Source organism: Mus pahari, chromosome 5, assembly GCF_900095145.1.
Source record: "Mus pahari chromosome 5, PAHARI_EIJ_v1.1, whole genome shotgun sequence".
NCBI classification, from domain to species: Eukaryota; Metazoa; Chordata; class Mammalia; order Rodentia; family Muridae; genus Mus; species Mus pahari.
The window spans coordinates 113,279,851-113,293,064 of record NC_034594.1 but is presented as its reverse complement, the minus strand read 5'-3'; the positions used below and the strand labels follow the sequence as shown (position 1 = coordinate 113,293,064).

Sequence of the window (13,214 nt, the reverse complement as noted above, 5' to 3'; positions counted from 1 at the left end):
TACATTCTTATTCATCCCCAAGATCTAAATAACTTTAAAAGTCCCACAGTCTTTAAATATTAAAAGTTCAATCCCTTTAAAATATCCACAAATTCTTTTAAAAATTCAAAGTCTCTTGACTGTGGACTCCAATAAAATATCTTCTTTCTTCAAGAGGAAAAATATATCAGCGCACAGTCACAATCAAAAGCAAAAACTAAACTCCAACTGTCCAATGTTTGGGATCCAACTCACGATCTTCTGGGCTCCTCCAAGGGCTTGGGTCACTTCTCCAGCCCTGTCCTTTGTAGCACACAGCTTGTCTTCTAGGTTCCAGATGTCTGTACTCCACGGCTGCTGCTGTTCTTGGAGGTCATCTCATGATACCGGCATCTCCAAAACACTGCATGACCCCTTCAGTCCTGGGCCATCAATTACAACTGAGGCTGCACCTTCACGAATGGCCTTCCATGGCCTCTCATAGTGCTGAGCCTCAGCCACTCTTCATGACCATTTCATGCCTTCAAAACCAGTACCACCTTCTACCAGACTTTTTTTTTTTTTTTTGGTTTTTTGAGACAGGGTTTCTCTGTGTAGCCCTCGCTGCCCTGGAACTCACTCTGTAGACCAGGCTGGCCTCGAACTCAGAAACCCACCTGCCTCTGTCTCCCGAGTGCTGGGATTAAAGGCGTGCGCCACTACGCCCGGCTCTACCAGACTTTCAAAGAAGAGTTAAAACCAATGCTTCTCAAATTATTTCCCAAAATAAAAACAGAAGAAATATTGCCCAGTTCATTTTATGAGGCCACAGTTACCCCGACACCCAAATCACGCAACAAATCACCAAAGAAAAGAGTTATAGACCAATTTCCATATGAATGGAAAAATAGATGGAAAAATACTCAATAAAATGGTCAACTAAAGACAAAACTACATAAAAAAAATTATCCACCATGATCAAGTTATTTTCATCACAGAGTTGTAAGGATGGCTCAATATATGAAAAATCAGTGAATGTAATTCATCACATAAACCAAATGAAAGACAAAAAACACATGATATCTCATTAGATGCAGGAAAGGCCTTCGACAAAATCTAATACTCTTTCATGATAAAAGTCCTGGAAATAATAGGAATAAAGGATATACCTAAACATAATAAGGGCTATTTACAGCAAGCCTCTAGTCAACTTAAAATTAAATAAAGAGAAACTCAAACAAAAATCCAAAGTTTTTCCACTCTCTTCATATTTATTCAATATGGTACTTGAAGTATTATTAGCTAGAGCAATAAGACAACTGAAGCAGTCAAGGGAAAACAAATTGGAAAGAAAGAAGTCAATGAATAATTTTATATATTATACTATATTATATTTCACAGGTGATATGATAGTATATATGAGTGACCCTCAAACTTCTACCAGGGAACTCCTATAGCTGATAAACACAGCTTTGAATGAAGTCACTGGATACAAGATCAACTAAAGTAAATAAATAAATAAATAAATAAGTATCCCTCCTCTATGCAAAAGACAGATTAAGAAAGAAATAGGGGGAAAACGCCTTTCACAATAGCCTCAAAAGATATAAAATATCTTGGAGTAACTCTTACCAAACAAATGAAAGATTTGTATGACAAAATCTTCAAGTCTTTTTAAGAAAGAAACTCAAGAAGATCTCAAAAGAAGGAAAGATTTCCCATGCTCATGGATTGGTAGAATTCACATAGTAATCAATGGTCATCCTACCCAAGGGTTTTTACAGATTCAATGCAATCCCCATTAATTAATCAAAATTCCAACATAATTCTTTACAGACCTTAAAAGACAATTCTTGACTCCATATGGAAAATAAAGAACCCAAGACAGCTAAAACAATCCTGACTGCCGCAATTCAAACAAGAACTGCTAACATTATGGGCACCCCTGATTTCAAGTTGTTATTACAGGGTTACAGTAATAAAAACTGCAGCATACTGACATTAAAATAGACGTGTCAATCAATGGGACCAAATTGCAGACCCAGACATAAATCTACACACCTATGGACACCTGATTTTTGATAAAGAAGCCAGAAATACATAGAGGAAAAAAAAAAAAGACATCTTCAATGAGTGGTGCTAGTCAAGCAGGGTATCTACATGTAGAATGCAAATAGATCCACATTCATCATCCTGCACAAAACTCAAGTCCAAAGGAATAAAAGACTCCAAGATAAAACCAGACACCATAAACCTGATAGAAGAGACAATGGGAAAACAGCTGTGAACACATTATCACAGGAGACAAATTTCTGAACAGAACACTGACCACAACAGAGCACAGGCACTGAGCCCAAGTGGGATCTCATGAAACCAAGCTGTAAGGCAAATGACACTGGCAGTAGAACAATCAGAAATCAGCAGCCTACCAAATGGGAGGAGAGATTTACCAACTCTATATCCAATAGAAGTCTAATATCCAAAATATATAAAGAAATCAAGAAACTACATATAAAAAACACCAAATAAACCAATTTAAAAATGGGGTACTGATCTAAACAGAGAATTCTCAACATAGAAATCTCAAATGGCTTAAGAACACTTAAAGAAAATTTCAGCATCCTTAACCATCAGGGAAATACAAAATAAAAACTTCTTTGAGATTCCAATTTATATCTGTTGGAATGGGTAAGATCAATAATACAAATGACAGCTCATGCTGGTGAGGACATTAACCAATGGAAACACTCCTTCATTGCTGGTGGGCAGGGAGGGGGTGGGGCTGAAGATGGGAAGTGCAACCATGTATAGCCACTATGGAAATCAAAATGGCTGCTTCTTAGAAAACTGGAAATCTATCTGCCCCAAAACCCAGCTATACCACTCTTGGGCATATAAGCAAAGGATGCTCTTTCCTACCACAAGGACACTTGCTCAGTCATGCTTACTGTTGCTTTATTCATAACAAGAAATGGAAACAATCTATATGTCCTGCAGCAGAAAAATGGATAACGAAAATCTGGAACATTTACACCATGGAGTATTATTGAACTATTTTCAAAAAATGACAACATGAAATCTGCAGACAAATGGATTGAACTAGAAAAAAAATCATCCTGAGTGAAATAACCAGACCCAGAAAGACAAGTAAGGCATGTATTCACTTATAAGTGGATATTAGCCATTAAGTAAATAATATCCAAGCTTTAGTCCCTAGATGCATCAAGGTTAGGTGTAGAGAAGGGCTCCAGGGTAGAGGTGAGGATCTCCCTTGGGAAGGGAAAACAGAATAGATTTGCAGGTGAAGAGGGGGAAGAGATGGGATGTAGGAAGAGACTGGGAGGGGGCCCTAAAGGGGGAGTAGTATGAAATGCACTGCAGTGGAAACTTCCTGCAATCTATGAGGGGGTCCTAGTGGTGACTCCTGGTAATGCAGGATACTAAGTCTGAAGTCTCTTACTGTAGCCAGGCAAGTCTCCCAGTAGCAGGACTGGGTTGCATTTGTTGAATGGTTTGATGAGGGTGTCCAGTGGAGCTCTCCCAACAACCCAAGCCTACGCTAGGGCAGAGGTTTACTCTCAGCAAGGTGACAGAGGAGTCTCACTGCCCAGGACAACATCCATAGAGATCACAGAATGCAGAGAGGCCGAGCTGGTGCCTGGATGGAGCCCTCTCTGATTTCCATTTATTACGTATTTTTCATATCTTCTGTTAGTTAGCCATTCCTTCACTAAGATTCTCAGCCCTATGAAAGTAGCTGAAATTCAACTATTTAAAGTGATTCTTCCTGACACAAAACAAATGATCAATATATTCTTAACAAAATGGGAAAACATAGGCATAGAAAAATACTGCAGATTCAATGACATTGGAGGTAGGGAACATAGGGAACTAGGGAATGCTTCACAAAGGTGAAGGCAGGTATACAAAAGAGACAAATTACGGCAACACAGGATAATTATTACTACAGGTGTGGACAGAGCTTCATCTGAAACCTCTGTTTTCTAAAGAACCCTGACTGAAACAGAAGGAAGTGACAGTGGGACAGGCATGTTCCCAGACACAGGACGGGTTGTGGGTTGATGGTGGGACAGGCATGCTCCCAGACACAGGACGGGTTGTGGGTTGACGGTGGGACAGGCATGCTCCCAGACACAGGACGGGTTGTGGGTTGACGGTGGGACAGGCATGNTCCCAGACACAGGACGGGTTGTGGGTTGACGGTGGGACAGGCATGTTCCCAGACACAGGACGGGTTGTGGGCTTACTTTTGGCTTTGTGTACACTCAAAGACAAATAGGGTCTATTTAACTGAATGTGTAACATTCCTTACAAATAACAGTCAGAGGATGGCGATTTTAGCAGTAATTTGACATGCTTTGCTTTAAAACACACAATGCTATACTTTATAGAGGTGTTTTAGAAAAAAAAAATAGTAGACATCATAATATACAGACACTTCCCCATACTCTAAAAAAGTACTGTGGTTTCCCAGACTGAGCCCACACAATACTGGCCCTTTATGCAGTGGGTTCTGGAAGGGGAAGGGCTCCGGAGGCCCTTCTTACTACACTCACTCACTCACTCCTGACAGATTCGAGGAGAGTTATGCACTTGTAACTGAGCCCACCAGGCCTCAACAGATAGCTCCAAATCCCTCATCACACAGATGACACAAACTCACGGAAGTGAATCCCAAAGACAGGTTTGCGGAGAGAAGCCTTGGTGGGCCTCGGTGACTGGGAGATGAAAGAGGGTGGGCTGAGAGGGGCCAGTATTCATACGTGAAACAGTACGGATAAACTATACTCAAAATGTATTCTCCTTATAAATCTATACATGAACGGGTACTTGTTATATAAAAACATTGAGTAAATACATATTTATATTAGGTTATAAAAGATAAAGATTTGAGATGATTAATAAAATACATATGTTTAACTGAAATCTTTCCTACCATTTTCTTCCTCAAATGAGTTAGCAATTGCATAAGTCGAACTGTTTTTTCTCTTTTGGAGGGTGGGGGTGAACTGTCTATGTAATTAGAGATCCTTTAGTATTAATCAAATATCCTAACAGTAATCTACACTGCCAGTCAAGAGGGCCTATGGTCACAGAGAGATCTTAGAGTCACAGAATAAATCTAGATTTTAAGACTAACATGCTAAACTCAGCCATGATCTTAACCTTGGCAAGTACATAAGCAAAGAAACTTTTTTTAACCAGTGGATTTAATAGTAAATAATACACAAAAATTTCCTTATTGTATTAGTATAGTATTAAATAAAGGCAAGAAACTTAAAAATATGGCTTAACTCTTCATAAAGTTGCAATGTAGAGAAGTATGGTAATGTCAAAATCATGGATTTGAGGAATTATTTCTGGAATTCCATCCAAATTTATTATCTAAGCAGGAATTAATGCAAATGGAACTCACTGTCGTCTCTCTAAGCTTTCTGTTTATTTCATGGTATCATGTAATGTAAGAGGTAAAGGCAGCTGAGGCTTAGTAGTCCAGTTCAACTCCCATCACAGATGTGGAAGCAGACACAGAGGGATTTACAAGTCAAACGTCAATAAGAACTCAACCCATTAGAGTCTAATCCGGGGACATGACCAAAAAATGCCTTCACAAAATACCAAAATTAATATCTGAATCTAAAAGCTCAATAGTCAATGCTGATGATAAAGGAAAGTGTGTCGCACCTGATGCTTTGTCAATGAAACCACTTAGCTGCAGGCTAGATTAGGAGAGCAGGGGTGCTGAACACAGGGGCATGTTAATAATCAAAACATCTTTTACAACATGTTTGCCACAGTTCATGACAACTCAGTATTTATTCCTAATTTGCTGAGTAAACTTTGTGTGTGCTCACTACCAAAAACTATGTCAGATTAGAGTTATCTAGCAGAGTGTGAGCACCCCAAGCTGCATATGTGGATACATATGTGTCTACGTGAATATGCATCAAGTCGTAACTGTCAAACAGTTTTGTCAATTAAAGTTTTCAAAGTAAATATAAGATACTATAATTAAATAATAATCCAACAGGACTTAAATGCCCCTCTCTGTGCCTCTGTCTCAGTTAAGGATTCCTTTCCTCGGATAAAACATGATGGGCAGAAGCAACTTGGGGAAGAAAGGCTTTATTTCATTTTACAGCTTGTAGTCCATTATCTAGGAAGTAGTGCAGGAATTCTAGGAAGACAGCTGGAGGCAGGAGCTGATGCAGAGGCCATGGAGGGGTGCTGCTTACTGGCATGCTCATCATGGCTTGCTTAGCCTGCTTTCTTATAGCACCCAGGACCACTAGTCCAGAGGTGGCTTTATCTATAACGTGCTGGGCCCACTCACATCAATCCCTGATTAAGAAAGTACTCCACAGGATTGCCTACAGTCAATCTTATGGAGGCATTTTCTCAATTGAGGGTTTCCTCCCAGACAACTCCAGCATGTTTGAGGTTGACAAAAAACCTAGCAGCATAGTCCATCTCTACAGAAAAGACCACAATCACTTCAGCTTGGTTTTTGCCTTAAGTTTTTTATCATTCTTATCATATAGCATAATCATGTATCATAAATATAATTTTTGCTCATTTGGATACTTGAAAAAGTACTCAACATGCACATATGCACAACTGTGTAATACTTCATTCACATAATTTATTTTTACTTTTATTACAATTAGTTTATTTCCCTAATGTAGTGTTCTACTTATATTACAATTATTCATATATATATATATATATATATATATATATATATATATATATATATATATATATGGAAAGTTGGCTCAGCAGCTAAATGCACCCACGGTTCTTCCTGAGGGTCCAAGTTCACTTCCCACATGCACTCTGGAGAAGCTTACAATCTCCTGCAATTCCAGCTCCAGGGATCTGCCATCCTCTTCTAGCGGCTGTGAGCACTGCATCATGTGCATCTAAAATAAATTTTAAAACTCCCTATTTCTCTACTCTTTTATAGCTGATATTACATGTGGATATAAATCCCTTCTTTAATTTGGATATGCTGAACTTTGCAAATCAATTATATTTAGCATTTCACTGTTTTAGGTATGATTCTTGCAACTACTGTCTCTGCTCTGTTTTCTCTTCTACCTTCTGGAATTACATGGTATATGGACATTTTCTTTATATCCTCTATCTCCTGACTTCCTACCTTATCTAATGTTTGTCTCTATGCACTGTATTCTGGGTGGTTTCTATTTCATATAGTTCTTTAGCTCAAGGATACTTAGATCTAACCTACAGATAAATGTTTCCTGTAACTTCAGTGATTATATTCTTCTTTAATGGGATGTTGTTACACTGTTATAATAGGGATAGAACTCAGGATGTCAGGTGTGGTAGCAAGTACCTTTACCCTAGCGTCATCTCAATAGCCCATAACACATTTTTAATAATGGTATGCAGTATAGCTTCTTAACAGATTAAAACACACACACACACACACACACACACACACACACACACACACACACACACATTAGATGGCCCTGGGCTGCACTGTTATACTCTAGCACTTAACTTAGTATCAGCTTGGAGATAACAAGAGACAGGGAGCTCAAAGGAACAACTTTATCTTAGCAAATATTCAGATCTCTGTTCTAAATTTATATATGCCTCTTCTTGAGGTAAAACTATTTAAAAGACAACTATACTATCGCAAAGCATATTTAGCCACAAATTATTTTACATCAAAATATGAATAGCATTAAGTCATCATCATACCTAATTTAAAACCGAATTCATACCTAATTTGAAGGTAATTTTCAATTGGATGGCATTTTCTGCAGGAACAGTTTTGTTAGTCCGGTGCTTCTCAAAGGCATTGATGTCTGAATCCTAGCTTTGACCTGCTCACAACACAGTCTGAGTGTGGGTACACGCTGCATGCAGAGCTAGTTTTATATTTAAAATTGCTATGCAGAATAAGACAATCAAGTAGTGTTAAGTAAATGTAGATTGTGTAAATAGAAGCTAAGACACCCTGATCTAAGAGATTTGTGATCACATACTACAAACAAAACACACGGCACTCAGCTGCAGATAGCTCAGTAGTTAAAAGTACTTTGTGCTGTGGCTGAAGATCAGGGTTCAAGTTTTAGCATCCAGAGGACATCTGACCTCCCTTGGCCTCCAAAATTCCCTGTAAACATCTGATATATAAAAACTCACATAGCCTACGCATATAAACATAAAAACAAAAGCAAAGCAAAGCAAAAACAAAACCAACAACATACGAGGCACATGCCTCTGTGAGTTCAAGGACAACCTAGTTTGCATATGATGTTCCAGACCAGGCAAAGGTACATAGTGAGACCCCGTCTTATAAGAGAAACAACAACATGAACTAATCAGTACCCCAGAGCTCGCTTCTCTAGCTGCAAATGCAGCAGAAGATGGCCTAATCGGCCATCATTGGGAAGAGAGGNCCCTTGGTCTTGCAAACTTTATATGACCCAGCACAGGAGAAGGCCAGGGCCAAGTAGTGGGAGTGGGTGGGTAGGGGAGCAGGGGNGGGGGGGGGGTACAGGGAACTTTGGGGATAGCATTTGAAATATAAATGAAGAAAATATCTAATAAAAATTTGTTTAAAATTAAAAAAAAAAGACCTAGTATCTCTCTAAACTAAAATGCTTGAATTATGATGTCAATCTTGGCTACTCTGAAATAATAATTAGACGTCATAAATAAAACTCAGGACATAGACTATAGCTCCGATTTAGACTGATATTATCAGTTGGATTATCTGTGATGGTCTCAGTGTGTTCATCACGCAGGTTCATTTCCGTGATATATACAGCCTTCAACAGTGCATCCCTGCAATTATCAACGTTTCCTGAGGCATTTCAGATATTTTTCTTTCATTTTTGAGATTATAAAATAATTATTAAATAATTCTCCCTTTCCTTACCTCCCTCCAAACCCTCCCCTTTTTTTCTTTTTCAAATTCATGGCCACTTTTCTCATTAATTGTTATTGCACGCATGCACATGCACACACACATACACATACACCCCTAAATATAAATCAGTTCCACACTGTTAGTCAGATATATGATTTCAGGACCAAGCATTGGTGCGCTGTCCCCCTTCGCACCCTCCCTAGCATTTCAACAGCATACAATATTACCAGAGTGCTCTGACACAGGAGGACTACAAGGCATTCTTCTTCCTACCATACAAAGACAACCTCCTGACACAGAGAAGATATTTCTCAGAACATGTTTGTTTGTTTGTTTGTTTGTTTGTTTTAAACCTGGATGTAGTTTTAGGGCAGCAGATATGTGCTGCATGGCAGTGTTCCCTGTACAGAGCAAATGTGCGTAGGCTCACACTTACCTGTTTAAAGAGCTGAAGGTTAACGGCAGTCTCCAGGAACTGTTTCATCATGCTTGAGCGGTGCTTTACAAAGCTCTCCTCACAGAAGGTGATGGGCTCACCCTAGACAGAAGTAAAGTTGTTGAGAACATCAATAAAAGGTCAGTCAGAGAGAACTAGTCTCTTTAGGAGACACACTGAATGTCACAGGGGATATGAGATACAAAATCAAAAATGGATCCTGCATAGCAGTGCAAGCTTGTAGGAACAGCTTTCTACTGAAACGCCTGTGCAACAGGCCTCCTCTAGGGAAGCCCTATGCTCTTAAAACTGCTCAATCTCAGTGCAAATATTTAACATTGGTAGCTTGATTTTTTAAGTGTAAAAATATCAAGTATACTACAACAACTTGAAAGTCTACAGATTACTTTTCTTGCTGATTAGACATTTTTAAACATTTTTTTCTCACATCAGATTTATTCATTGTTGTATGTGATATCTGAATATTTTGCCTGCATATATGTATGCTTGATACAGATGACAGTATGGGATAACTTGTATCTGGAGTTATGGGTGGTTAGCAATCATCATGTCGGTGCTGGGAATCAAAAATAGGTCTTGTGCAAGAGCAGTCAGTGCTCTTAACCACTGAGCATCTTCCCCAGTGCCAACATTCTTCTTGCTGTAAAGACTGCTTCCTGATTTTGCCACTTATATTACTCATGATCACTGGTTGGTTTTCAAATAATGAAAATTTTTATAATTACCTTCTCTTAACGATTGCAAATACAATTCTGACTCACTGTTCTGCATTAGATTCCACTTGGCAACTGCCTTCAATGCTAACCAATGACATCTTTGAAGCGTCTGAGGTGTACTCTACCAGATGTGCCCCGTCTCTCACCTACCAGGACTCATACTTCACACCCAGTTATTCTCATATACCTGCAGAGCCATCCCTTGCTGGCTGATTTCTCCCAATGCCCATTCCCCAACACGTCCACAGTTCACTTGGCATACTTGACATATATACAGATAAATGATTGTATTTCATGTTCAAAAGGAGAGTTGAGAGTAATGACAATGCAGTCAATAAAATACAATTTTTAGCAATCATGCGGTTGCAGTAAGGCATTAAAAATCATACTAGAACTGAAAATTATCAATTATAATTTAATTGTTAAAGAGACTCAGTGCTCTGATTAAAGAAGTCTGTAAGTAAAATGCTAGAAATTGACTCTGGTGTGGATAAAAGTAATGACTAATAACAGTGTGATTAAATTGCTGCCTTTTCTGGTGGAATTAATGATGTTACACAACTACCATTTCAAGGAAATTAGCCACAGCTTCATTAGTATAAAACATAAAAATTAGATGAAATCCAAGATGCAGTTTCTATGGATGTGTCCATGGTAGCCTCATTTGAAGCGCTCATCCATCACTCACAGCTAGTGTATGCTGCCACCATGCCTGGTTGGGGGTTTTTCTTAAATTATTATTTTTATACTACTAAAATTTAATTTCTAGCCAGGTGGTGGTAGTGTAGGCCTTTAATCCCAGCACTTGGAAGGCAGAGGAGAGGCCTCAGACCATCTGGCCTAGCTGCAAGCCCTCTTATCAGCTGAACCACCTCACTGGACCTCAGTGTTCTTAGTTGTTTTTCTAAGTCTTTGGTGACGTGTCTAGTAAAGAGGGAGAATACAAACTATGAGGGAAGGCTGAAATAATCTATCAAGTATTGTCATAAACTAACATTCACCAGACAATGACCCATCACAAAAATGATATTACAAACTTTACAGTGACTTTTGACAGAAAGAGCTATAGAAGATTTCTGAACCTTACACATACAAACTGGATGGGTTTACACAAATAATCTGTGGGTAAATGAAGTAGACCAAAACTACTACTCTACTACTCCATAAAAATTTCATTTAAGGGTGCAAGGGCAACAAAACAAACAAAAGCAAAAATAAAAAAATAAAAAAAGCAATCCTGTTAAAGATGTATCTACTGTATTCATGTTACTAGAGCCAGCATCATACTTACACTGGAAGAATAGTCAATGAATCAATGAATCAATAAAATTGATTGATGAAAGAAACTGAAAGTTCGCAAACACTTATTCAGTAAACCTTTTTAAAAATTTATTCTTTGAGAACTTCAGATAGCAGAGACTATATAGCAAAGGGATCTAAAGGACAAGACTTCACCGTTAAAGGATCCAACTTCATTTTTTTTTTTTGTTTTTTTTTTTGTTTTGTGTTTTCCAAATTAATTTTTTTACACTTTCATTTAAAAGGGCAATGTCTGTAAAAACAAAACAAAACCTGAGTGCCTGAACACAGAAAGCTACTGCATAGGCATCCTGCTCAGAGACACCTATGGAAGAGTTTTGCTGGATTCAGTCATGCAGGCATTCAGAGATGACTATACCAATGGCTCCTAGGTTCCCAGATACATCTTACACAGGCAGCAGAAGTGGTGCCAACCATGTGGTGTTGATGATACAAACATACAGAATAGAAAAATCATTGGATTGAGGCTGGCACCAAGGTCTCAGAAAAAAGTAAAGACAAATTGTTAGTGAGTTGGATTCACTGTAGCCTAAGATGCAATAGAGTCTAGGGTACAGATGTCAAGAAAATAGGATATTTTCCAGGGAGAGTTACAGGCACTGACTGAAAGTGGTAAGAGAGATGCTATGTGTGTTTTAGGTAATAGACACATTAGGTGGGATGACCCAAGCCTTGTTGGAGCCAAGGTAATGACACCACTAGCCTACATGTGCCAGATGTGGAGCTTCAAGTTTAATGGTCATCCTTCTCTTTCTTTGATCCAGAATTTCCATACAATTGCTCTTCCATTTCAAAAAGGGAACAATTATTCTGTTTAGTTGTGTACTGGGAACGTAGAGCTTGTTTTTTTCTTTTACAGTGGCTCAAACCTAACAGTTCAGAGACTTTGCCATTTGGACTTGAACAGCCATTGGACTAGTAAGACCATAAAAACTTTGGAGCTCTATTAAGTGTTTTGGAACCTTATTAGTCATCTGTGAACTCTGGGGGCCATTGGCAGCATTAATAGTTTAATACTAGAGCCCCCATAGGCTCACTTGTTTGGACAGCCAGTCTTCAACTGGGGTGCTTCAGTTTGAAGACCGAGAACTCTTTGGGATCTGAGACATAGCTAGCAGAAATGGGTCATGGCAGGCTTTATAGGGTAACTTTGATTCAAGCCCTGCTCTTTCCTTATTTACAAAATATAAGGAACTTCTGCCACATGCATCCTTGTCGTGAATTCTACCACTTACTTCCACTAGGCCTCTCTGTGCTAAAAATCAATCTTTCCATTGTAAGTTCTTCTGTTCTTTGTCATAGCAAGAGAAGTATTGGTCTGTGCACGCAACACAGGAAATAGAATTTCCTCTCAACTAGACAACAAAAGCACTGAGGTTCAATTTGCATGAAGTTTAAAACGCCTTGGTCCAGGACTCAAACACAGATTGTATGGTTCCCAGGTCTTATGTTCTTATCAATGTTCTTGGTTTGTTTGTTTGTTTTCTTCAAGTCATATAGCATAGAAGTTTGAGGTCATATATTTGCATTCTTTAAAAAAAGCTAAGTTGTTGCTCACTAAAGAAAAGAAAAAACTAAATATCTTTTATTTTGTGTAAGTCTCTTTACCATGACAACACTTGGTTCTATGTTTTTCTCTGTAAGGAGAGCAACAGCAATCAATTTTCAATTGTATAAGCATGCTATTTACAAAGCATAAGTTAAATACCAAAAGAAAGTTAGAATTGGGGGCTGGAGAGATGGCTCAGCGGTTAAGAGCACTGACTGCGGGCTGGTGAGATGGCTCAATGGGTAAGAGCACCTGACTGCTCTTCCAAAGGTCCGGAGTTCA

General features: G+C 38.6%; 1 protein-coding gene across 1 annotated transcript in view; it reads right to left on the bottom strand.

Moving 5' to 3' along the window:
* The window catches only part of Dennd1b (DENN domain containing 1B), a 204,527-nt gene that overhangs the window by 48,479 nt on the left and 142,834 nt on the right, over window positions 1-13,214 (bottom strand). The window contains exon 15 of the mRNA XM_021198568.2: window positions 9,327-9,428. Coding sequence (XP_021054227.1) covers window positions 9,327-9,428 — 102 coding nt within the window. The remainder of the gene's footprint in view (window positions 1-9,326; window positions 9,429-13,214) is intronic.